A 26,431-nucleotide genomic window follows, 5' to 3' on the forward strand; every position below is an offset into this window, starting at 1 on the left:
TATAATGAATACGAGCCATGCAAAGTCAAATGCTGACTTACGCCCCTACAGATAAGGCATTTTATTAAATATTAATAAATCAGTATGTGGCCATAGTGTGAACTCACCAAGGAGACCAGGCTCACAATGCTGATGTCAAAGCTGACGTTCTGCAGCGCAGACACGAGGGGCTTAGGGTCCATTGTAGGAATGGTCAGCAGCCAGGCCGAGACATACATGATGGGCGCAGACACGAAGGTGCTGATCACCATTCCCGATGTGATCTGGAAGCAAAACAACAGTTTAAGGATTAACCTTACTGCATTATTGCAAAGAAGACAGAAATTATCAGCACGGGGTGTACAGTAATTACAAGAAAATTTGCAGTATTCTAAAAAGGCCAGAATAAAGCCCTGGTGCCATTTTATACTATGTGCTCCAGATAACTGAGCCATGTACGGCCATGGACACACTTTTTCGGCTCCTGTCCCCCCTCCTGCCACTGTTCACCATCCTAATTTCTTGATTGGCGTGATAACACCTCCGTCATCAACGCTGCTCTTTCAAATCTCGCGCCTGTGCAGTCATGTCCGCTTGCGCAGTTCGTTCTGCCATATATCGCAGGCAGAGCAGAAACCATAGCTGCGTGCGCCGTAAGCAATTTGCGCAGGCACAAGATTATAGACGGTGCTGTGCATGGTGTCACTGCGTCATCCTCGTACCCGGCCTAATCCTTGTGCCTGCGCATTTAGCTCACCGGCGAGAGCAGCTATGTTTCCTGCTCTGCCCGCGATATGGCAGAGTGAACTGCGCCTGCGCGAGCTGACCTAACTGCACAAGCGCGAAATTTGAATGAGCAATGTGGATGATGACGGAGGCGTCATCACGTCAATCTAGAAAGGAGGAGGACAGCGATCAGCAGCAGTAGGGAGGACAGGAGCCGAAAAGGAGCACGCCCATCTGAGCCACACAGGTAATTAGCATACGTGGCGGTCAGCTTTTATAAAGTTATTTTAGGGGTCTGCAAGGGGAGTCGGGGCCATGGAGCACCTTCATAGAATGCAGCCCAGCAGCTGCAGAAGGGGAGACTTTTAGTTTAATAGTGAAAAAACTGGTGACAGGTTCCCTTGAAGCAGAAATATAGCATTATTGCCATGTGGGGGGAGCATTACTAAAGAAGCATTATTATAGGGGGTTTGGGAGGGGGGTCAAGGGTAAGCATTATTACTACATGGAAGCACAAGGATCACACACATGTGGGGTATAGAATGCGGCACTATTACTTTGTGGAGCATGAAGAGGCACTTTTACTGTGCGGTATTGTCTGAGGAGCAACATGGGACATTACCTGGCATTACTGATTTCAGGTAGTCCATCTGTGCGGCACTATTTTTGATTAGTGGGGGGGGGGGTAGACTATAGGTACGATAGCCAAGACAAATTGTGGATCTACAGACACAGTTGGTGGTAGAAGAGTGATGGGCTGGTTGTGTAAGTGGTCACTGTAAGGCTATGTGCCCACGCTGCGGAAAATGCACGGATTTTGCCGCAGATTTCTCGCGGAAAAGCCGCGGATTTTCCAGAAATCTGCAGCACAGCTACTCCCCAGCCATTTCTATGGCATTTGGGAAATGCTGTGCCCACGCTGCGGATTTTTCCGCAGCGGAAATCGTGCGGATTTTCGTGCGGAAAAATCTGCAGCATGTCAATTATTGTTGCGGATTTTCATGCGGATTTTGCCTATTCAATTGAATAAAAAAAAAACAAAACGCAAAATCCGCAACAAAATCCGCACAAAATCCGCACCTTTTCCGGGGGAAAGCTGCGGATTTTGATGCAGAAAAATCCGCAGATACAGAGTCCTGTGGGCACATAGCCTAAGGCCATGTGCCCACGGGCGCTCGTACCTGCGGATATATTCGCAGGTACGGCCACATGTTTCCCGCAGCTGCCCGCCGGCATCCGCAGCTATTTTTTAGCTGCGAGTTTCCAGCGGAATAGCTGCGGGAAACATGCGGACTTTCACGCGATTTACCTGCGGACGTCCCGGCCTCTATCTCCATAGCGGAGGGTCGGGATCTCCGCAAGTAAATCCGCATGAATAATTTACATGCAGTTAGTTTCCGCAGCATGGACACAGACACTGTAGGGTAGCATGGGGAGTGCCTGTACATGCTAGAACCTGCGGATTTATCTGGAAAATCCAGAAAAATCCACAGGGTTTCCGCGGCAAACTCCACAGCAAAAAGCTCCCGTGGGCACATGGCCTAAGAGTGCTGGAAAAGTGAAGTCAAAGATGTCTGAGCCGCAAATAGCGGGAAATGTTGTGGTTGGAGGAAGTCATTATGACATGTGGGTCAGAGGGCAAATCTGTGAAAATGTAATTATTAAAATAGGAGAAGACGTCAACTGTGAATCACTGTATTAACCATACTAGTATTTGCACAACCACGGCATATGGGCCACGGCACCTATAGTTCATCTTTTGTGTCATGTATAAAGAGGACCCCAAAATATCACAAGTCTAGTCCTACCACGTACAATCTCAACCTCCATGTTGAACTGGTTTGCGAATATAGCAACTCCTGGGGCCACTGGGAAGACTCCATAGAGAAATGCATAGTTTGATAAACTGGTGTGGTTGACCGCAGAGTTGCTCCGATCCAGCAGTTCCACCATTTCCCTGCAGATAAGAGGCAAGACCAGCCTGGAAAAAGCCAAAAACAGAGGGTGACTTAAAGAAAAAAAGTGCAAAAAAATGGAACCTGTCACCAGATGTGTCCCCTATAAACTGCAGCCACCACCAGTGAGTCCATATATACAGCATGCTAGAATACTGTATATAAGAGCCCAGACCGCTGTGTAAAATATAAAAAAACACTTCTAATACTCACCTGGTGGGCAGTCGGGTCCAATGGATGTCGCTGGTCTCCGGTCTGGCACCTCCTCTCTGCTGCAATCTCCATACATCTACCCAGCCCAATGTGGATGACATGTCCTACGTCATCCACACAGGCCAGCATTTAAGTCCTGCGCAGGCGCACATTAACCTGCTGAGGGCAGATCAAAGTACTGTAATGTGCAGGTGCGAAAAAAGGTTAAAGACCATCCGCGCATGCGCACTACAGTACTTTGATCTGCACATCAAAGTGCGCTTGTGCAGGACCTCAATGTCTGCTTGGGTGGATGACGTAGGACATATCAGGCACACGGACCTCAGACGAAAGAGGATGGAGATCACAGCAGGGAGGAGGCACCGGACCACAGAACACCCATCGGACTGGACTGCCCCCTAGGAGAGTATGATAAAGGCGTTTCTTACGTTATACAGAGTGGCCTGGGCTCTTATATACGGTATTATGGAATGCTTTATATAAGAGCCCACTGGTGTTGGCCACAGCTTATAAGGCACAAATCTGAGTGACAGGTTCCCTTTAAAATTCATTTGTCACCTGTACAGACACAGGAGATAGAGGGGTGCACAGCTTCATACAGTGAATATATACAAGCGTGCAGACTGTCCTACCACAACACATTCACAGCAGTTATAACAGATTTGCTCTGGACGACCTTTATTTCAATGATGCAGTTATTACAAGATTCTCTAATCTCAGTAACTGAATTATAAAAACTTTTAGAAGTTTGATTGCAAAGATTAATAGTGTTAGAAACTTCTTCAGGAGCTTCCATGTTTAATTCACCCCCCCCTCCCAGACTGTCTTTGCTCCTCTGCACTGGCTGCCGTGTCCCCATCGATCTTTTGGCACAAACAATGTGATGGGCAGCGTGCCAAGGACAAAGAGTGACCACAACGGCCAACATGTGATACTGTGCATGTCAGGAGACCGGCGAGGGGCACAGCAGCCAGCGGCGAAGAAGACACGCGCCAGTCTAGGAGAGGACTGCAGGGGTTATTTAATTCCCCATCTTGGATACACATGCTAGAAGTTTTAAAGGGAACCTGTCAGGTCAAAAAAGCATTCTGACCTACAAGCTTCCCTTCCTACCCATCCCGGTGTTGTAATACTGTGTAATATGAAAGTAATAAAATACATTACTTACATATTCCCTATGTAAATGAGCAGGTCTCTAGCGCCATGGCCATCACATAGGTCTTTGGGTGTGATAACATGGATTTACATGAGCGACGGTAACGTCAGCTCCTTCAGAATCTCGCACATGCGCACTTACCATTCTCCCCGCCTTCTGATCCTGGCATCTGCTTCAGACGCGCACTGCGCATGCTTAGAAGACGCCTGCAGTTCCGGTCATGCGCAGTTCGCTCAGAAGCCAGCAAGTAAACACCAGGATGAGAAGGTGCAAGAATGGTAAGTGCGCATGTGTGAGATTCTGAAGGAGCAGACGTTACCGTCGCTCCTGTAAATCCATGGTATCATGCCCACAGCGGTGGGATACCATGGAAAGCATGCAAACGCCCACAGGGCGATAAGACGCCCATGGGGCTAGAGACCTATGCCATTTACATAGGACATATGAAAGTAATAAAATAAGTTTTATTGCTTATATATTACACAATATTACAACACAGGGATGGGTAGCAAGGGGTTAATAGCTCACACGTTACCCTGCTTGTAGGTTATAACACTTTTTGACTTGACAGGTTCCCTTTAAAGCAGGAGAAAGCCCCTGAAACAGAGAATCAATTTATTTGTGACAGAGACAGACGCGTCCAGCTCACATCGTGTCAAAAAATGTAAGTTTTGTTGGAGATTTGAGCAGTGGTATAAATGTGGGCAGCACTGGGGGATTCAGCAGGAAACGGGGGACTAGTGTAAAATAAGAAAATAGGAAGAAGCCACAGAGGATATGAAACTGGGCGCACAAAACCGAAAACTAAGGAAAGCAAGAAGATGGTTTTCTACAACGTGTAAGGCTATGTGCCTACGTTGCGTTCTGTCCCTACAGAAATTTCTGCAGCGATTTGAACAGCACATGTGCGCTTCAAATCGCTGCAGAAACAGTGCATACTGAAAAGCCGATTTCATGCGCTCTGGATGCAGCTCCTCCCATAGACAGAGCGGGGGCTGCATGCAAAGAGCACGGAAGAAGTGACATGTCTTTTTAGAACGCAGCGCTTCGGCAGCAGCCGAAGCGCTGCGTTCCAATACGCCACGTGGGCATGGATTAGGCACAATCTTCATAGATTGTGCAGGGGACGCAGGACGCATGCAGTTACGCTGCGGTGCAGAATGCAGCGCAACTGCATGAAAATACGCTACGTGGGCACATAGCCTAAATATTCCTTCAACAGTCAAGTGCTCTGCATGAATGCATTAAGTAATATAGCAGATTAGATTTTGCAGGCCAATATTACTTACTGACATATGCAGCATTAACGCATTCTGCAATTTTTTTTCTAACATCCCCCCCCATATATTCTATGTGGGGAAGACAATCATACAATCATTTAATGAAACTCAGCTTGTTCGGCTGTCTGGGAAATGCAACAGTCGCGTCTCTGTATAATCCTTGGAAAGGGTTTGATTAGAGGGCGACTTGTCCAAACAGGAATAATGATTGTGAATGTATGAGAAAGGTGAATGTGGTAGCGAATCACCGTATTATTTACGGTCTATAGAACCGATAGAAAAAGAGAGAAGCCTGGCTCAACTGTGGTTGGTGCTCAGAAGTAAATACTAGTCCAAATTAAAATCAAAATACTTCGGCACTCGTTATAAGAAAAAATGAAGCTTCAGTCTGTCCAAAATTGTGATTTTATTTATGCAGAAAAGTAAGGACAGCATCCAGACGTTTCGGCATTACACCCTCTGGCACCCATTCCTCAAGACACCACTTGTGCATATTTCTGCTATTACTCTTGTGCATTAGAGAATCTGTTACATGTCTGCTCTTGCTTAGTGTTACATAAGGAATTCTTGTGATCCAGAACCTTTATATAGTACCAGACTGGGGTGCACCGATTTTCATAACATACATCAGGTTTTCCCAGGAATATTATGGCCCTTGTCTGAAACGATGTGCCTTGGGCTAAGTTCACATTTCCGTTGTTTTGCATCAGTCACATGCGTCGCTTGACGCATGTGACTGATGCGTTGTACAACGGATGACAAAGGACAGAATTCTGTGTGCGGGGGGCGGAGTTCGGGGTGGGTGGAGCCGAGCGGGGCCGTGGCACTGAGGACGTCAGTGCCGAGGAGACTGCAGGGCTGGGGACAGGTGAGTGTGTGTGTTTGTGTGTGTGTGTACATGCTGAGTGCGGGAGGGGGCGGAGCCGAGCAGGGAAGTGTCGGGCTCCCTGCACAGCCAGGGTAAATATCGGGTATAAGCAAAGCACTTTTTGCTTGGTTACCCAATATTTATCTTGGTTACCAGCGTACACCACTTAGCGCTGGCTCCCTGCACACGTAACCACTGTAAATATCGGGTAACTAACCAAAGCGCAGTGCTTGGTTACCCGATGTGTATGCTGGTTACGGGTGCAGGGAGCCAGAGAGAGCATGCGCTGCAAAATCCTACGGATTGCGCTGCTCAAAAAACGGTACAGGCTGCGTTGCTCCTGCCCGGCGGTCAGTTAAAAAACGACTGACTGCGACGCAGTGGATGCAACGCAGCATCATCAGTCGCAATCCGTCACTAATAGAAGTCTATGGGGAAAAACTGGATTCCTGCAAAATATTTTGCAGGATACCGTAATTCCTCATGGCGACAGATTGTGACTGATGCAAAACAACAGAAATGTGAACTTAGGCTGGTTTCACACTACATCTTTTTAACATCCGTTGAAAACGTTATTTTAGCGGAAGTACGGATCCAGTGCAAATGCGTTTTCATTTCAATGCATTTGCAATGGACTCGCGTTAACATCCGTTCACCTGCGTTTGCGTGCGTTATAGTGCGGATCCGGTGACTTGCAGTTTTTTAACATGTTTCAAAAACGCTACTTGTAGCGTTTTTGAGCTGCGTCAAAATACTGCAAGTCACCGGATCCGCACTATAACGCACGCGAACGCAGGTGAACGCTGGCGTGCTGATAGACAGGATCCTGCTTTTGTACTGAGCATGCCCAGAAAGTACTGAGCATGCCCAGAACCAGTCTCGCGTGATCTGTCTCTCTCTCCTCCTCCCTCCCTCACCCTCTCTATCTCTATCTCTATCTGTCTTTCCCCCTTCCTCCCCTTCCTCTCTCTCCCACCTGAGAGCTGCGGACACTCGTAACCAAGGTAAATATCGCGTAACCACTTCTCTTAGTTACCCGATGTTTACGTTGGTTACGCGTGCAGGCAGCCCTGCTCCTAGCAGCTGCAGACACTCGTAACCAAGATAAATATCGGGTATCCAAGGCCGATGTTTACCTTGGTTACCAGCGTCTGAAGCTGTCAGAAGCCGGCTCCCAGTCTAGTTCCCCTCACTCCCGATCACATGACTCCAATGCCCGCCCCTAAACATCCAGTGACAGGATCCTGCAAAATAACAGATGCGTTTGCATACGTTATTTGCTGTAAAAGCAGGATCCGTACTTCCGCTAAAATAACGTTTTCAACGGATGTTAAAAAGACGTAGTGTGAAACCAGCCTTAGTCTTACTGTGGTATATTTATTCCCTTAAAGGGAACCTGTCAGCAGAAATTTAGCTCTAAACCTAAAAGTTTCCCCTTCTGCAGCTCCTGGGCTGCATTCTAGCAAGGTTCCTATAGTTTTTGTGCCCCCTTTTAGACCAAATTAAATACTTTATAAAGTTGTACCATTTGGTATGCAAATCTTCTAAATTATCCATGGGGGCGGGCTGTCTGGTGTCTGTTACTGTCCCTCCTGACGATTTACGCCGTCCCCCAATGCTCCATTTCATACCTCAGGACGCCGCCCAGTGCACCTGAGGTCCCGCGCATGCGCCGTGCCACTGAACCGGGACTGTGCACCGTGTGCACAGTGTGACCGCTGGTGACGTTTGCGCAGGGACGAGATTATGGGCGGTGCTGTGATTGTCATCAGCAAGTATCCGCCCATAGTCTCATGCCCGCCCTTTCCCCTCTGCCTCCAGCGTTCTGCGCAAGCGCTGGCCAGATGACCCGACGTCACCTCTTTCCCATCTTGCCCTGGAGCAGGAAATAGATGGGAGGAGCGAAGCAGGACACCACCGGTTATGAGAGGTGACGTCAGGTCATCTGCCCAGTGCTTGCGCAGAATGCTGGAGGCAGAGGGGAAAGGGCGGGCACGAGATTATGGGCGGGCACTTGCTGATGACAATCACAGCACCGCCCATAATCTCGTGCCTGCGCAGCACGTCACCAGCGGTCACACAGTGCGCACAGTGCCGGTACAGTCGCACGGCGCATGCGCGGGACCTCAGGTGCACTGGGTGGCGTCCTGAGGTATGAAATGGAGCATTGGGGGACGGCGTAAATTGGCAGGAGGGACAGTAACGGACACCAGACAGCTCGCCCCCATGGATAATTTAGAAGATTTGCATACCAAATGGTACAACTTTATAAAGTATTTAATTTGGTCTAAAAGGGGGCACAAAAAATATAGGAACCTTGCTAGAATGCAGCCCAGGAGCTGCAGACTGGGAAACATTTAGGTGTAAAGCAACATTTCTGCTGACAGGTTCCCTTTAAGCATTCATCAGGAGTATCTGAGGACGCAATGGTTCGTCTTTCTTGATATGGAATACTTATACCTGTGACGTCATCAATTATAGTATTTTTAGTCAGCATTTTCATAAGGCTTTGATCTTCTCCCAAAAACCGTCCATCACATCAGCTGATTTTTCTTGGAAATCTTTTGACAGTGTGCATTGATAAAGGCAAAAAATGCCGAAACGTCTGGATGCTGTCTTTACTTAATTTACATAAATAAAGAAGGGAATTTTGTTTACTTACCGTAAATTCCTTTTCTTCTAGCTCCTATTGGGAGACCCAGCCAATTGGGTGTATAGCTTCTGCCTCCGGAGGCCACACAAAGTATTACACTTTAAAAAGTGTAACCCCTCCCCTCTGCCTATACACCCCCCCGTGCATCACTGGCTCCTCAGTTTTGGTGCAAAAGCAGGAAGGAGGAAACTTATAAATTGGTCTAAGGTAAATTCAATCCGAAGGATGTTCGGAGAACTGAAAACCATGAACCAAAAGAACAATTCAACATGAACAACATGTGTACACAAAAGAACAAACAGCCCGAAGGGAACAGGGGCGGGTGCTGGGTCTCCCAATAGGAGCTAGAAGAAAAGGAATTTACGGTAAGTAAACAAAATTCCCTTCTTTGTCGCTCCATTGGGAGACCCAGACAATTGGGACGTCCAAAAGCAGTCCCTGGGTGGGTAAAAGAATACCTCAGTAAAAAGAGCCGAAACGGCCCCCTCTTACAGGTGGGCAACCGCCGCCTGAAGGACTCGCCTACCTAGACTGGCGTCTGCCGAAGCATAGGTATGCACCTGATAGTGTTTCGTGAAAGTGTGCAGACTAGACCAGGTAGCTGCCTGACACACCTGCTGAGCCGTAGCCCGGTGCCGCAATGCCCAGGACGCACCCACGGCTCTGGTAGAATGGGCTTTCAGCCCTGAGGAATCGGAAGCCCAGAAGAACGGTAGGCTTCAAAAATCGGTTCCTTGATCCACCGAGCCAAGGTTGACTTGGAAGCCTGCGACCCCTTACGCTGGCCAGCGACAAGGACAAAGAGCGCATCAGAACGGCGCAGTGGCGCCGTGCGAGACACGTAGATCCGGAGTGCTCTCACTAAATCTAACAAATGCAAATCCTTTTCACATTGGTGAATTGGATGAGGGCAAAATGAAGGTAAGGAGATATCCTGATTGAGATGAAAAGGGGACACCACCTTAGGGAGAAAGTCCGGGACCGGACGCAGAACCACCTTATCCTGGTGAAAAACCAGGAAGGGGGCTTTGCATGACAGCGCTGCAAGCTCTGACACTCTTCGGAGTGATGTAACTGCCACTAGAAATGCCACCTTCTGCGAAAGACGTGATAGAGAGACATCCCGCAGCGGCTCAAAAGGTGGTTTCTGAAGAGCCCTTAGAACCCTGTTAAGATCCCAGGGTTCCAGCGGCCGCTTGTAAGGTGGGACTATGTGGCAAACTCCCTGCAGGAACGTGCGGACCTGCGGAAGCCTGGCTAGACGCTTCTGAAAAAACACGGAAAGCGCCGATACTTGTCCCTTGAGAGAGCCGAGAGACAAACCCTTGTCCATTCCGGATTGAAGGAAGGAAAGAAAAGTAGGTAAGGCAAACGGCCAGGGGGTAAACCCCTTATCAGAGCACCAGGCTAAGAAGATCCTCCAAGCCCTGTGATAGATCTTGGCGGACGTTCGTTTCCTGGCCTGTCTCATAGTGGCAATGACCTCTTGGGATAACCCTGAGGACGCTAGGAGCCAGGACTCAATGGCCACACAGTCAGGTTGAGGGCCGCAGAATTCAGATGGAAAAATGGCCCTTGAGACAGCAAGTCTGGTCGGTCTGGGAGCACCCACGGTTGACCCACCGTGAGGTGCCACAGGTCCGGGTACCACGACCTCCTCGGCCAGTCTGGAGCGACGAGGATGGCGCGGCGGCAGTCGGACCTGATCTTGCGCAACACTCTGGGCAGCATTGCCAGAGGAGGAAATACATAAGGCAGTCGAAACTGCAACCAATCTTGAACTAAGGCGTCCGCCGCCAGAGCTCTGTGATCCTGAGACCGTGCCATGAATGCCGGGACTTTGTTGTTGTGCCGAGACGCCATGAGATCGACGTCCGGCGTTCCCCAGCGGCAACAGATCTCTTAAAACACGTCCGGGTGAAGAGACCATTCCCCTGCGTCCATGCCCTGGCGACTGAGAAAGTCTGCTTCCCAGTTTTCTACGCCCGGGATGTGAACCGCGGAGATGGTGGAGGCTGTGGCCTCCGCCCACAGCAGAATCCGCCGAACTTCTTGGAAGGCTTGACGACTGCGAGTGCCGCCCTGGTGGTTGATGTACGCGACCGCCGTGGCGTTGTCCGACTGTATGCGGATCTGCCTGCCCTCCAGCCACCGATGGAACGCCTTTAGGGCTAGATACACTGCCCTTATCTCCAGAACATTGATCTGAAGGGAGGACTCTGTCGGAGTCCAGGTTCCCTGAGCCTTGTGGTGGAGAAAAACCGCTCCCCACCCTGACAGACTCGCGTCCGTCGTGACCACAGCCCAGGATGGAGGCAGGAAAGATTTTCCCTTCGACAGAGAAGTGGGAAGAAGCCACCACTGAAGAGAGGTCTTGGCTGCCAGCGAAAGAGAGACGTTTCTGTCTAGGGACGTCGACCTCCTGTCCCATTTGCGGAGAATGTCCCATTGAAGTGGACGCAGATGAAACTGCGCAAAGGGAACTGCCTCCATTGCTGCCACCATCTTCCCCAGGAAGTGCATGAGGCGCCTCAAGGGGTGTGACTGGGCCCGAAGAAGAGATTGCACCCCTGTTTGCAGCGAACGCTGTTTGTCCAGCGGTAGCTTGACTATCGCTGAGAGAGTGTGAAACTCCATCCCGAGGTAAGTCAGTGATTGGGTCGGAGTCAATTTTGACTTTGGGAAATTGATGATCCACCCGAACCTCTGGAGAGTCTCCAGAGCAACGGTCAGACTGTGTTGACATGCCACCCGGGAGGGTGCCTTGACTAGGAGATCGTCTAAGTACGGGATCACCGAGTGGCCCTGAGAGTGTAGGACTGCCACAACGGATGCCATGACCTTGGTGAAGACCCGTGGGGCTGTCGCCAGGCCGAAAGGCAGTGCCACAAACTGAAAAAACGAGTCGGAGGACGAGAGCTGAAATCTATCCTGTAACCGTGAGACAGAATGTCTCTCACCCATCGGTCTTGGACATGTGGCCACCAGGCGTCGCAAAAGCGGGAGAGCCTGCCACCGACCGAGGATGCGGTTTGGGGAGGCCGAAAGTCATGAGGAGGCCGCCTTGGAGACGGTGCCTCCGGCGGTCTTTGGAGGACGTGACTTAGACCGCCATGCAGAAGAGTTCCTCTGGCTCTTCTGTGGCCTGTTGGACGAGGAGGATTGGGATCTGGCTGAGGGCCGAAAGGACCGAAACCTCGCTTGAATTTTTCGTTGCTGAGGTCTCTTTGGTTTGGGCTGGGGTAAGGACGAGTCCTTTCCCTTGTACTGCTTAATAATTTCATCCAATTGCTCGCCAAACAATCGGTCGCCAGAAAAAGGCAAACCGGTCAAGAACTTCTTGGAAGCAGAGTCTGCCTTCCATTCGCGTAGCCACATGGCCCTGCGGACTGCCACCGAATTGGCGGATGCTACGGCTGTACGGCTAGCCGAGTCTAGGACAGCATTCATGGCGTAGGATGAAAATACCGACGCCTGAGAAGTCAAAGACGCTACTTGCGGAGCAGAGGTACGGGTGACCGCATTAATCTCAGACAGACAAGCTGAGATAGCCTGGAGTGCCCACACTGCTGCAAAGGCTGGGGCAAAGGACGCGCCTATGGCTTCATAGATGGATTTCATTAGGAGCTCTATCTGCCTGTCCGTGGCATCCTTGAGCGATGAACAGTCAGCTACTGCTACTACGGATCTAGCCGCCAGTCTAGAGACTGGAGGATCCACCTTGGGACATTGAGCCCAACCCTTAACTACGTCAGAGGGGAAGGGGTAACGTGTGTCATTAAGGCGTTTAGTAAAGCGCTTGTCCGGAAAAGCTCTGTGCTTCTGGACAGCATCTCTGAAGTTAGAGTGATCGAAAAAAGCACTCCGTGTACGCTTAGGAAACCTAAACTGGTGTTTCTCCTGCTGTGAAGCCGACTCCTCTACAAGTGGAGTTGGAGGAGAAAGATCTAGCACCTGGTTGATGGACGCTATAAGGTCATTGACTATGGCGTCCCCTTCAGGTGTATCAAGATTGAGAGCAACATCAGGGTCAGAGTCCTGGGCTGCGACCTCCGCCTCATCCTCCAGAGAGTCTTCAAGCTGAGACCCCGAACAGCGTGATGAAGTCGGGGAAGATTCTAAGCGAGCCCGCTTAGCCGGTCTGGGACTGCGGTCCGTGCCGGAGTCCTCCACATAATAGCTAGAGGCCACCCCAGAAGCACGCTTCGTCGCAGACCGAGAGGGGCCTGGGGGCGATCCCGCAGTGCCCGGGGCCTGTGTAAGGGCCGGTCTGGACTGCAGGGCCTCTAGTATTTTAGCAGACCATTTGTCCATAGACTGAGCCATGGATTGTGAAAGTGACTCAGAGAGTTTCTCAGCTAACACTGCAAACTCTGTCCCTGCCACCTGGACAGGGGAAGCCGGCGGTTCTACCTGGGCCGAGGGTCCCACCAATGCCCCAGGCTCCGGCTGAGCGAGTGCCATAGGGCCCGAGCATTGCTCACAGTGAGGGTAGGTGGAACCTGCAGGTAGCATAGCCGCACAAGAGGTACAGGTTGCAAAATAACCCTGTGCCTTGGCACCCTTGCTCCTTGTGAACGACATGCTGTTGTCTCCCAGGAGAGTGATCACTGAGGGTATATAGCCACAAGCTAACAGTACAGCCGAACCAAGAAAATGTATACAAATATAATCTATATATATACAGTTCGGCACCCTAGGGGGACCAGCACCGGGTGACCGGTGTGGCTTACCGACCGCTCAAGTGGTGTGTGGCCACCAGATTCCCTGCCTCGGGTCTCCCAGAGCTGCAGCCAGAAGTCCTCCACCGGCAGAATGTGCTAAAACATGGCTGTCGGCGTTCACAGGGGAGGAGGGAGCCGTGGGAGTACCTAAAAAAGTGCGGGAATCTGGTGCCCCAGAGTGATTAGTGAGGGGGGAGGAGGACACCCAAGTGTGCTCCCGCCCTCACTGTCGGCGTCAGGCCGACCGTCCCGCCCTTACCCCTGACTGGCAGGCCCGGGGGCGGGAGTTTAAGGCACTAGGCCGCAAAAGCCGGGGACTAAAGTTAAAACCGCGGCCGGCAAGCAGGCGCGGTCGGCGCGGTAGTCCCGGTCGCCATACCAACACCGCAGCCGCTGCAGCGTCTGAGGCCAAAGTGCTCCATGCACCGTCCTTAAGGGGACACAGAGTACCTGTAGATGCAGGGCCCTGTCCCTGATGGTACTCAGTCTCCTGTCCGTCAGAATCCCACAGGGGCTGCGGAGGGAGCCCGGTCCCAGTGCCTGGATGACCGGTTAGGATCCCACTTCTCCCAGAGCCCCTAAGGGACGGGGAAGGAAAACGGCATGTGGCTCCAGCCTTTGTACCCGCAATGGGTACCTCAACCTTAACAACACCGCCGACTCAGTGGGGTGAGAAGGGAGCATGCCGGGAGCCCTGTTAGGGGCCCTCTTTTCTTCCATCCGATACAATCAGCAGCTGCTGCTGACTAAAATGGGAGCATGAGTGAATGTGTGCCTCCTTCAACACAAAGCATAAAAACTGAGGAGCCCGTGATGCACGGGGGGGTGTATAGGCAGAGGGGAGGGGTTACACTTTTTAAAGTGTAATACTTTGTGTGGCCTCCGGAGGCAGAAGCTATACACCCAATTGTCTGGGTCTCCCAATGGAGTGACAAAGAAATCACATTTTTGGACAGACTGAAGCCTCATTTTTTCTTATAATGAGTGGCGAAGTATTTTGATTTTAATATAGAACAGATAGAAACAGCAGGGTGCGGCACTCAGCTGTATCAGTCAGTCCCACAGACGATCACCTCTGTTCTTCAAGCAGGGCATACAAAACACTTGTTCTTTGGATCAGTGGGGTCCCTGTGGAAACACTGGGGTAGACAAATACTGTATATATGGCGCTGGCAGGCACCTCTGCAGGGGGGGGGCACAAAGTTATAGAGATTTGGTAAACCCACATCCATGCTTTCCAGACAGCAGGTATTGGGGTACAGTCAGGCTCCCAGTTGGCTAATTCTACCAAAACTGGCTTCACATTAATTTAACGTTTAAGGTCAACTTTACTAATGTGAAAGGTCGAAATAAAGGGCTAACAACTCCACTGTGGTGCCACAGGTGCTGTATATATACCCCACCAAAATGTGATGGGATTCCTGCAAAGGTGTGCTAATTTTAAGACCAACATTTGTCTACTTTGCCGAAATCTGCTGTAGTGATTGCCTGAAATTAAAAGAGAACCTGTCACCAGATTTGGTGACTATAAGCTGCGGCCACCACCAACCAGTGAGCTCTTACATACAGCATTCTAGAATACTGTATATAAGAGCCCAGGCTGTTGTGTAGAGCGTAAAATCACTTTCATAATACTCACCTAGAGGTGGTCCGGTCCAATGGGCATCGCTGCTTTCCTTCTAACCAGCAGAGTATGGCTGATGAGTTGTACATCACCCACACTGGCCGCATTGCGGTCCTGCGCAGGCGCACTTTGATCTGCCCTGCTGAGGGAAGAGCAAAGTACTGTAATGTGCAAGCGCGAGGAAAGGCCAAAGACCGCCCGCACATGTGCACTACAGTACGTTGATTTGCTCAGAGCAGATCAAAGTGTGCCTTCGCAGGAGCCGCAATGCTGGCTACTGTGCATGACAAGTCATCCATACTGGGCTGGGTTGAAGGAGGCGGCGCTGGACCCCCAGAGAGGGGAGGCGCTGGACCCCCAGAGAGGGGAGGCGCTGGACCCCCAGAGAGGGAAGGCGCTGGACCCCCAGAGAGGGGAGGCGCTGGACCCCCAGAGAGGGGAGGCGCTGGACCCCCAGAGAGGGGAGGCGCTGGACCCCCAGAGAGGGGAGGCGCTGGACCCCCAGAGAGGGGAGGCGCTGGACCCCCAGAGAGGGGAGGCGCTGGACCCCCAGAGAGGGGAGGCATCGGACCGGAGACCAGCGACACCCATCGGACTGCACTGCCGCCTGGGTGAGCATTATAAAAGTGATTTTCACGTTCTATAGATCAGCCTGGGCTCTTATATACAGTATTCTACAATGCTGTATATAAGAGCTCACTGGTGGTGGCCACAGGTTATAGTCTTCAAATCTGGTGACTGATTCCCTTTAAGATTAACATTTGATTACTTTGCCGAAATCTGCTGTAATAATTGCCTACAATTAAAAAAAGTTAATCCTGCTCCCCTCACTTCCTCACCAAGAGGCGACATCTAATACTTTTGGGAATTCTTGCGTGATTGGCAGGTGTCCCAATTATCACTTCTCTATACGAATGTGAGCGGAGCAGGTCTAAAACTTCAAGGGTTAAAACTTTAATTTCCCCAAAGCAGAGGTCTCCCACATGTGCCTCTCCAGTTGTTGCAGGACTACAACTCCCAGCATATCTGGACCAGCATTGCAATATCTCAATAGCTGGAGAGCCATAGGCTGCAGACCACTGCCCTGAAGCACTTGATGGCATTCAGGTATAACGAGTCTGACGGTATGTAGGGAAAGGTTACAAGTGGCAGAAATGTAAAAATTCTGTCCCGTGCACCAGAATAAGGCAGTTTCTGCAGCACGGACAGTGCCTGGATTTCAAATTAAACAGTGTACGTTTGGAACTCCAATGGTGTGAACAAGGTGCAAGACTCAAAAACATAACTAGGATAAAGAGTTGCACACACGTCACAATGTATAGGGGAATGATGAAAAGCAGAACTGCTATGGGAATACTAGACTGAAAAATACAATGAACTATCTGAAAAAAGTGAAAAACATGAAAATGGAATATGCATAACTGCTATGAGTAATAGGAATATAAGAGATGTTTAGCCATTGTATTGATCAATGCAAAAGAGCCCCAAAACCACGCCAAGGTAATCTCTATTTTTGGGGTCCCTAACCTATGTGTAACCTCACCTGCAGTTAAAAAACTTGCTCTGTATGGGAAGCAAAGTGTGTGCAACTCTTTATCCTATTGTATAATTATATATGTTTTTTGAGTCTTGCACCTTGTTCACACCATTGGTGTTCCAGACGTACACTCTATAATTAGTATGCGCTTTGTATGAGAACCCAGCCCCACCCATAGCCTTGTGTCTTATTTCACATATATAGTTTGGCCCTTTGCTTCCCATACAGAGCAAGTTTTTTAACTGCAGGGGAGGTTACACGTAGGTTAGGGACCCCAAAAATAGAGATTACCTTGGCGTGGTTTTGGGGCTCTTTTGCATTGATCAATACAATGGCTAAACATCTCTCATATTCCTATTATTCCTAGCAGTTATGCATATTCCATTTTCATGTTTTTGGGTTTTTTTTTCAGATAGTTCATTGTATTTTTCACTCTAGTATTCCCATAGCAGTTCTGCTTTTCATTATTCCCCTATACATTGTGACTAGTGTGCAACTCTTTATCCTATTGTATAGTAGATGAATTTCTGCTGCCATGTGTAAATTTACCCCTTATCCTCCATTTATTTTGGCACGTCCAAAAAACAGTGCATGGAGTGTAAATATTCATATTGTCTCTCCAGGAAAGGAGACAAACTCTAGCGCCACCTATTGGAAGTAGCAATCCTAAGTGTCCTAATTGCCCTTTTAACAAGCCTTTTCATATGACCTAGGGTATATATGCCAGATCAGAATCCCAATTTGCAGACACGGTGTTTCGGGGTGATTGCCCCTCGTCAGTGCAAAGTGTGGGTATCTGATCTGGCTTATGAGAAGCTATGTGGGGACCACGGGGAAAGACTATTCTCCTTATGGAGACCTAACAAACCAGTGTGGCTGTCAGTGGTAAGGGGACTCATAGCTGCAAATAGGAAGGAATGTGCTGAGTCTTCCCATCAGCAGAAAGTGTAGGTAGAGGAACTTTCACACACATCCGCTTATCACCACGTAGAGAGATAAGACATTTTACAGCATAGTAATAAAGCGATGGCCCCCATAAATCATACTTACAGCTTTGCGGTGATAAGTAGCAGCAAGGCAACAAAAGAAGACCTCTTCATCTTACTGGTCTGTCCCACCATGGTAAGACCCAGATAAAACAAAGCAGAACCAGAGAAAGAGCTGGCCAGGCCGTCGAGAAAATTCTCCAAGTACATGGGGATCTTCTGACCCAGTGCAAAATTAAAGGCGATGCCTATGAATACCATAAATACTATAGGGTTCTGGAAGACGCGGAGGAGGGCCAGGCCCAAGATCTTCACTTTGCCTTGTGAAGTGTTTGGGTTGTCCTTCCATTTCTGGATCTCGCAGAAGACAAAGCCCAAAGGGTTTAACATCATGAGCGACACGGGTGCCACCAAGTATATGTACTGGAGGTATTTAGGATACGTGGACTGGTACAAGGCGTCAACTAGAAAAAGCAACAAGAAAACACAAGTCAGAATATCAAATAACAGGTAAGAGATGAAGGAGCATTTATATACCAGGATACGTCTCCCATAAAGGACAAAGGGGGTAATCACATACAGTAAATTTTAGGTGGATTCTGCCAATTTTACATGGATGGAGGTCTTTTACCCAATGTGCACTGGCAGCTAAATGTCAATAGCCAAGTTTTTGGGGGTTTTTTTTGTGATATGCGCAGTCTTAAAGGGAACCAATCACCAGGAGTATTTTGTATATAACCTAAAGCCAGTGCTATACTGACACTATCAGGCTGATTCTATACATACCTGTAGTGGTCAGCTCGGATGTTTAGGTTTTGAAATCAAAGAAAGTAAAGTTTACAAAACCGGCAGCTTCTTGAGTGACAGCAGCTGAGGATCAGATAATATCTGGGGGGTATTAATAGTTATTCCCTCCCCCTGTTAGAATTAGCATAAGTATTATACAATCGATTTAATTTTTGACTTGCAGGACCTGTGCTGTGGTTATACCCATGTGACCAGAAGGGGTGGGGCCTCAGCCAACAAAGCATCATTTTTCTGTTGGCTGAGGCCCCGCCCCTTCTGGTCACATGGGTATGACCTCAGCACAGGTCCTGCTGCTGTCACTCAAGAAGCTGATGATTTTATAAACTTTACTTTTTTGGATTTCAAAAGCTATACATCCGAACTGATTACTACAGGTATGTATAGAATCAGCCTGATAGTGCCAGTATAGCACTGGCTTTAGGTTATATACGAAAATCCTGGTGATTGGTTCCCTTTAAAAGGTGGACCTGCATCTGTTTCCAGAACAGTGGTCCCCTGAGCACTGATCCACCTGAATGACATCTCATTTATCCAATTGGAGAACATGTCCCCTCATGTGTGTGAACAATACACCTCTTATAGGGAAAGTGTCACAAGGTTTTTGCTACTAGTAACATGATGTAGAGACAGAGACCCTGATTCAGAGATGTGTCACTTACTGAGCTGTTTGCTGCTGTTTTAATACAAATCAGTGTTTTATCAGCAGGAGATTTTCAATAGAGGTTTAGTAAACCTGCTGTCAAGGAGTCCTCCTTATTCATGAGCTCTGTATAACTTCACCCTACCACTGATTGGCAGCTTTCTGCCTATGCACAGTGTACACAGAGAGCTGCAAGTGGTTTTGGCTGTGTTATATAGGGCTCAGTATTCAGATCTGCACAGATAAAACAGGGATTGTATCAAAACTGCAGGAAGCACCACAGTAAATCACACATCGCTGGAATCGGGGGTCTTTGACCCTACAATATTCTGTTCTCAGACAGATTCTTTTTAAAGGCTCATTCCCAAAATTGAAAATTATCCCCTCCTTTGAGATGATTGTAGCTCTGACCACTGGGACCATCATCAATCATGAGAATGGGGTTCTGAAAGTCACTTCTAAATGGAGTACTGTACTCCGCTAACTTCGTCAGTCCCATAGAGAATGGGAGCAATGATGAGTGTTCAGAGCCCCATCCTCTGGGAAGGTTGGGGTCCAATAATGCCCGGCCATGATAATATTCCTAAAGCAAGGAAATTATTTTTCATACATGTGAATGCTTTTGCAGTAAAAAACAACCTACAAAGTATCTTACCTATGGGATAGCCAAGTGCAAAGTCATTGCTTTGAGTGGCAAATATAGGGAAGAGTCCGGCTTTGCTAAAACGACTTTGAGGGCTTGCCACTAACAAGGTCAGCACGCAGACGACCATGAACACCGAGGCTTTGGCGATGAGGATGCTGTACAGGAACGACCAGTTGACGTCGGAGAAGTCCAGGACCACCATGTTTTTGAACAAAAGTGCAGGAAGTGCAAAACGGGAAACGTAGTTGCCGAGCCCCTTCGCCTGCGTGGCGGTGATGACATTGGCTCTGCCGGCGATGTAGCCGCACAGGATGATGCCGAAGCATTCCAACAGCGCGGGGAACAGTCTGTTTATGGACATGGAGGGAGTGCCATTGGTGGTGTTTGCGAGATCACCCAGCGCCTCCGTCATATTGACAGCAGCAGACCGCTTCCACAGTTGTTCAGAGGGGTCCATATTTATGTTTTTTCCTGGTAATTTGACTCAATGGCAATTATAGCTCCATGCCAAGTTCTCTATTGAGATTCATGGTGACCTAGTATAGAACAAGAAAGACAAAAAGGGGAGATTAAAAGGACTATTATTTCCGGAAGAAGGTGGGGAGGGGGGGGGGTTACATTATTATATTCGCACGCTGCATTTTTTTTTGGTGCAGTTTTGTTGTCAGCAAGTTCTGACTTTTGGCTTCCCAGCAAAGTCTATGAGAAGTCAGATTGCAGGTTTTTTGTCTGCAGTTTATTTGTCAAAACCGAAAAAGAAGCAGCATGTTCATTCTTGCGTTTTTGTCACCCATTGAAATCAATGAGGGGATGAAAAGCTCAAGGAAAAACGCAAGCTACCAAATCTGTGCATTTTGCATGTATTTTACTTGCGTTTTGTCTTAAAAAATACAGGTCACCCACATTGTTCCAGGATAAAATCATTCCCTGTCACTGCACTTCACACTCACCGATCACCGACGCGGCGGTCACACTGCCCCGACTGTCACACTGCCCCGACTGTCACACTGCCCCGACTGTCACACTGCCCCGACTGTCACACTGCCCCGACTGTCACACTGCCCCGACTGTCACACTGCCCCGACTGTCACACTGCCCCGACTGTCACACTGCCCCGACTGTCACACTGCCCCGACTGTCACACTGCCCCGACTGTCACACTGCCCCGACTGTCACACTGCCCCGACTGTCACACTGCCCCCGCAACCTCTCACTTTTCTTTCGAAGCCGCTCATTAGGCCGGTACATAGTCACTGCTTCCCTCGCCCATCAGGGTCTGTGATTGGTTGCAGTCAGACGCACCCCCACGCTGAGTGACAGCTGAGTGACTGCAACCAATCACAGCCGCCGGTGGTCCGGTCTATATCATACAGTAAAATAAATAATTACATCATTAAAAAAAACAAAAAAACAAATTTGAATACAGCCCCCCCCCCCCCCAATTTTGATACCCAGCCAAGATAAAGCCTCACAGCTGGGGGCTGGTATTCTCAGACTGGGGAGTCCTATGGTTATTAGGCTCTCCCCACCCTAAAAAGATCAGCCAGCAGCCGCCCGGAATTGCTGCATCCATTAGATGCGACAGCCCTAGCACTTTACCCTGCTCTTCTCGATTGCCCTGGTGTGGTGCCAATTGGGGTAATAAGGAGTTAATGGCAGCCCATAGCTGCCACTAAGTCCTAGATTAGTCATGGCAGGCATCTAAGAGACAACCCCTTATACACTAATCTGTAAGTGAAAGTAAATAAACAGAAACACCCAAAACATTCTTTATTTGAAATAAGACAATAAAACACCCTCTTACACCACTTTATTAACCCCAATAGCACCCCTGCAGGTCCGACGTAATCCACACAAGGTCCCAAGACGCTTCCAGCACTGCTACATAGATGACTGCCCACTGTGAGCTCTAAGCAACAACTTAAGTGAGTTGCGCCATCAGCAGTAACATCACTCAGGTTAGCCGTAGCCACAGCTGGAGTCCTCAACACATGACCGCAAATCAGGCCACGACTGAAGCAAGCCGCAGGTGGAGGACTCACCTGAGTGACGTCACTGCTGATCACACGTCTCACTTCAGTCACGGCTGAACCTCACAGCGGTGAACCTGTGACGTCACTACCGCGACACATGCGGTATTGCGGGGCCCGCAACTGTGACGTCAGGGGTTCTGCACTCACAGCGGGCAGTCATGTTCTATGGCACTTACTGTGACAGGACAGGGATGTATGTATCAGAGCTAAATCGCCCTGGGACCTCGTGTGGATTACTTTGGACCTGCAGAGGTGTTTGGGAGTTAAGTGGTGAAATAGGGGGCTTAATTTTATTCTAAATAAAGGATTTTTGGGGCGTTTGTGTTTATTTTTACTTACAGATTAATGATGGGGCGGATCTCAGACGACTGTCATCACTAATCTAGGACTTAATAGTAGCCCACAGGTGCCACTAACTCCTTATTACCCCGATTGCCACTGCCCCACAGCAACAGGAAGAGTCGGGTCCAGCACCAGAATTGGCGAACCTTATGGATGCGCCACTTCTGGGACGGCTGCTACTGTTAGGCTGGAAAGGGCAAAATAAAGATGGCCCTTCCCACCCTAGTAATGTCAGCCCCCAGTTGTCTGCTGTACCTTAAATGGTTTTAAAAAAAAAAAAATAATTGGGGGACCTTACATCTTTTTTTTTTTTTTTTTAAATCAAATAATTATAAAAAATAAAAAGAAAGCGTGGGATTCCCTCAATTTTTCATCACCAGCGTGGTGCGGCAAACAGCTGAGGGTTGCAGCCTGCAGCTGCTGTTGCTGTGCTGGATATGAAAAACCAGGGAACCCCATGTTATTTTTTTTACCTAAAAAAAAACAACAAAAAAACACAGCTGGCCAAGCTAGCTATCCCTCTATTGAGCCATTTCTTTCTATTCTTTCTTATCTATTCAAGATGTTCTATTTTTTTTTTCCTATCTATTGTACCTATCAATTATCCTATCCTATTATATTTTATTTCTCCTTTAAAAAACACTAACAAAATTGCAGCAAAAACGCCTCTATATTAAAAAATTTATTTATTTTTTTTTTACATTTCCAGGCTCAATGGGACAAGGTGCAGTTTTGGTTGCAGTTTGTGTGCAGAAAAAAACTGCAGCATGCGCATACAGCCCTACTGACTTTCAGATCCTCACATGCAGCACAGCTCCTTTATTATTATTGTCTACGGTGTTACTGGTGCAGTAGAGTTGCAGACCCGGTCACCATCTCATCACAACTGACACCTGCTCTCTCTAATTCCTTGACAGTATACTCCTATACACTGCTCTCTTTAGATTATGCAGCGCTATACTATTGTGCCCTTATACACAACACTACGGAACAAACCCTCTATAGCAGATAAAGATAACATTTATACAAAAAATTAAACATACACTGGCGCATAGACTTTGTGGTTAGCACTGTAACCACTAATTATATATATCTATATACATACATACATATGCACACATACATATATACATATATATATATATATATATACACACACACACACACATACACACATTTTCAAATCCCACCAAGGACAACATCTACAAGGAGTTTGTATGTTCTCCCCATGTTTTTGTGGGTTTCCTTCGGGTACTCCGGCGGTTTCCTCTCACACTCCAAAGACCTAGTAATAGGGAATTTAGATTGTGAGCCCCGATGGGGACAGTGATGATCACATCTGTAAAGTGCTGTGGAATTAATAGACTGCACTTTCAGTGTCTCCCTCTCTCACACCACATCCTCATCTTGCCTCCTTATCTGTCGGCGTCCCCCAATTTTCAGTTCTAGGACCCCTTCTGCTCTCCATCTACACCTTCGGCCTTGGACAGCTCATAGAGTCCCAAGGTTTTCAGTATCATCTCTATGCAGATCTGTCTCTCTGGACCCGATATCATCTCCTTACTAACCAGAATCCCACAATGTCAGTCTGCCATTTCATCCTTGATTTCTAAAACTGAACATGGATAAAACAGAATCATCATCTTTCCTCCTCCTCACTTTACCACTCCACCAGACCTATCCATCAAAGTCAATGGCTGCTCACTCTCCCCAATCCTGCGTGCTCGCTGCCTGGGGGTAACCCATGACCCTGCTCTCTGCTTCAACCAACATATTAAAACCCTCTTCACCTCCTGCCAACTACAACTCAAAAATAATACATGGTTCTCTACATTCTGTAACCAAGAATCTGCAAAGAAGGGAATTTTGTTTACTTACCGTAAATTCCTTTTCTTCTAGCTCCAATTGGGAGACCCAGACAATTGGGTGTATAGCTACTGCCTCCGGAGGCCACACAAAGTATTACACTAAAAGTGTAAAGCCCCTCCCCTTCAGCCTATACACCCCCCGTGCTGCTACGGGCTCATCAGTTTTGGTGCAAAAGCCAGAAGGAGGAAAAAATTATAAACTGGTTTAAAGTAAATTCAATCCGAAGGAATATCGGAGAACTGAAACCATTTAACATGAACAACATGTGTATACAAAAAACAGGGGCGGGTGCTGGGTCTCCCAATTGGAGCTAGAAGAAAAGGAATTTACGGTAAGTAAACAAAATTCCCTTCTTCTTTGTCGCTCCTAATTGGGAGACCCAGACAATTGGGACGTCCAAAAGCAGTCCCTGGGTGGGTAAATAATACCTCATAATAGAGCCGTAACGGCTCCGTCCTACAGGTGGGCAACTGCCGCCTGAAGGACTCGCCTACCTAGGCTGGCATCTGCCGAAGCATAGGTATGCATCTGATAGTGTTTCGTGAAAGTGTGCAGGCTCGACCAGGTAGCTGCCTGACACATCTGCTGAGCCGTAGCCTGGTGTCGCAAGGCCCAGGACGCTCCCACGGCCCTGGTAGAATGGGCCTTCAGTCCTGAGGGAACCGGAAGCCCCGAGGAACGGTAAGCTTCGAGAATTGGTTCCTTGATCCACCGAGCCAGGGTTGATTTGGAAGCTTGTGTCCCTTTACGCTGGCCAGCGACAAGGACAAAGAGAGCATCGGAGCGGCGCAGGGGCGCCGTACGAGAAATGTAGAGTCTGAGTGCTCTCACCAGATCTAACAAGTGCAAATCCTTTTCACATTGGTGAACTGGATGAGGACAAAACGAGGGTAAGGAGATATCCTGATTGAGATGAAAAGTGGGCAAGGCAAATGGCCAGGGAGAAAACGCCTGAGCAGAGCACCACGACAGGAATATTTTCCACGTCCTGTGGTAGATCTTGGCGGACGTTGGTTTCCTAGCCTGTCTCATAGTGGCAATGACCCCTTGAGATAATCCTGAAGACGCTAGGATCCAGGACTCAATGGCCACACAGTCAGGTTGAGGGCCGCAGAATTCAGATGGAAAAACGGCCCTTGAGACAGCAAATCTGGTCGGTCTGGCAGTGCCCACGGTTGGCCGACCGTGAGATGCCACAGATCCGGGTACCACGACCTCCTCGGCCAGTCTGGAGCGACGAGGGTGGCGCGGCGGCAGTCGGCCCTTATCTTGCGTAACACTCTGGGCAACAGAGCCAGAGGAAGAAACACATAAGGAAGCTGAAACTGCGACCAATCCTGAACTAAGGCGTCTGCCGCCAGAGCTCTGTGATCTTGAGATCGAGCCATGAATGTTGGGACCTTGTTGTTGTGCCGTGACGCCATTAGGTCGACGTCCGGCCTCCCCCAGCGGCAACAGATCTCCTGAAACACGTCCGGGTGAAGGGACCATTCCCCTGCGTCCATGCCCTGGCGACTGAGAAAGTCTGCTTCCCAGTTTTCTACGCCCGGGATGTGAACTGCGGATATGGTGGATGCTGTGGCTTCCACCCACAGCCGAATCCTCCGGACTTCCTGGAAGGCTTGCCGACTGCGTATCCCACCTTGGTGGTTGATGTAAGCCACCGCTGTGGAGTTGTCCGACTGAATTCGGATCTGCTTGCTTTCCAGCCACTGCTGGAACGGTTTTAGGGCAAGATACACTGCCCTGATCTCCAGAACATTGATCTGAAGTGAGGACTCTTGCTGAGTCCACGTACCCTGAGCCCTGTGGTGGAGAAAGACTGCTCCCCACCCTGACAGGCTCGCGTCCGTCGTGACCACCGCCCAGGATGGGGGTAGGAAGGGTTTCCCTTTTGATAATGAGGTGGGAAGAAGCCACCACCGAAGGGAAGCTTTGGTTGCTTGAGAGAGGGAGACGTTCCTGTCTAGGGACGTCGGCCTCCTGTCCCACTTGCGTAGGATGTCCCATTGAAGAGGACGCAGGTGAAACTGCGCGAAAGGGACTGCTTCCATTGCTGCCACCATCTTCCCCAGGAAGTGCATGAGGTGCCTCAAGGGGTGTGACCGACCTTGAAGGAGAGATTGTACCCCTGTGTGTAGTGAGCGCTGTTTGTCCAGCGGAAGCTTCACTATCGCTGGAAGAGTATGAAACTCCATGCCAAGATATGTCAGTGATTGGACCGGTGTCAGATTTGACTTTGGAAAATTGATGATCCACCCGAAACTCTGGAGAATCTCCAGAGTAACGTTGAGGCTGTGTTGGCATGCCTCTTGAGAGGGTGCCTTGACCAGCAGATCGTCTAAGTAAGGTATCACTGAGTGACCCTGAGAGTGGAGGACCGCAACTACTGT

At 49.0% G+C, this 26,431-nt stretch overlaps 1 protein-coding gene across 2 annotated transcripts in view; it reads right to left on the reverse strand.

Moving 5' to 3' along the window:
- GPR155 (G protein-coupled receptor 155) overlaps nucleotides 1-26,431 on the reverse strand; it is an 88,408-nt gene that overhangs the window by 45,580 nt on the left and 16,397 nt on the right. For both annotated transcript variants that reach the window (XM_075317355.1, XM_075317356.1), the window contains exons 2-5: nucleotides 19,804-20,330; nucleotides 17,766-18,165; nucleotides 2,521-2,686; nucleotides 108-263 (exon numbers count right to left, since the gene is read on the reverse strand). In XM_075317355.1, the coding sequence (XP_075173470.1) occupies nucleotides 108-263; nucleotides 2,521-2,686; nucleotides 17,766-18,165; nucleotides 19,804-20,251 (1,170 nt within the window). In that variant the 5' untranslated portion in view covers nucleotides 20,252-20,330. The remainder of the gene's footprint in view (nucleotides 1-107; nucleotides 264-2,520; nucleotides 2,687-17,765; nucleotides 18,166-19,803; nucleotides 20,331-26,431) is intronic.

This window comes from Anomaloglossus baeobatrachus, chromosome 7, assembly GCF_048569485.1.
Source record: "Anomaloglossus baeobatrachus isolate aAnoBae1 chromosome 7, aAnoBae1.hap1, whole genome shotgun sequence".
Classification (NCBI taxonomy): domain Eukaryota; kingdom Metazoa; phylum Chordata; class Amphibia; order Anura; family Aromobatidae; genus Anomaloglossus; species Anomaloglossus baeobatrachus.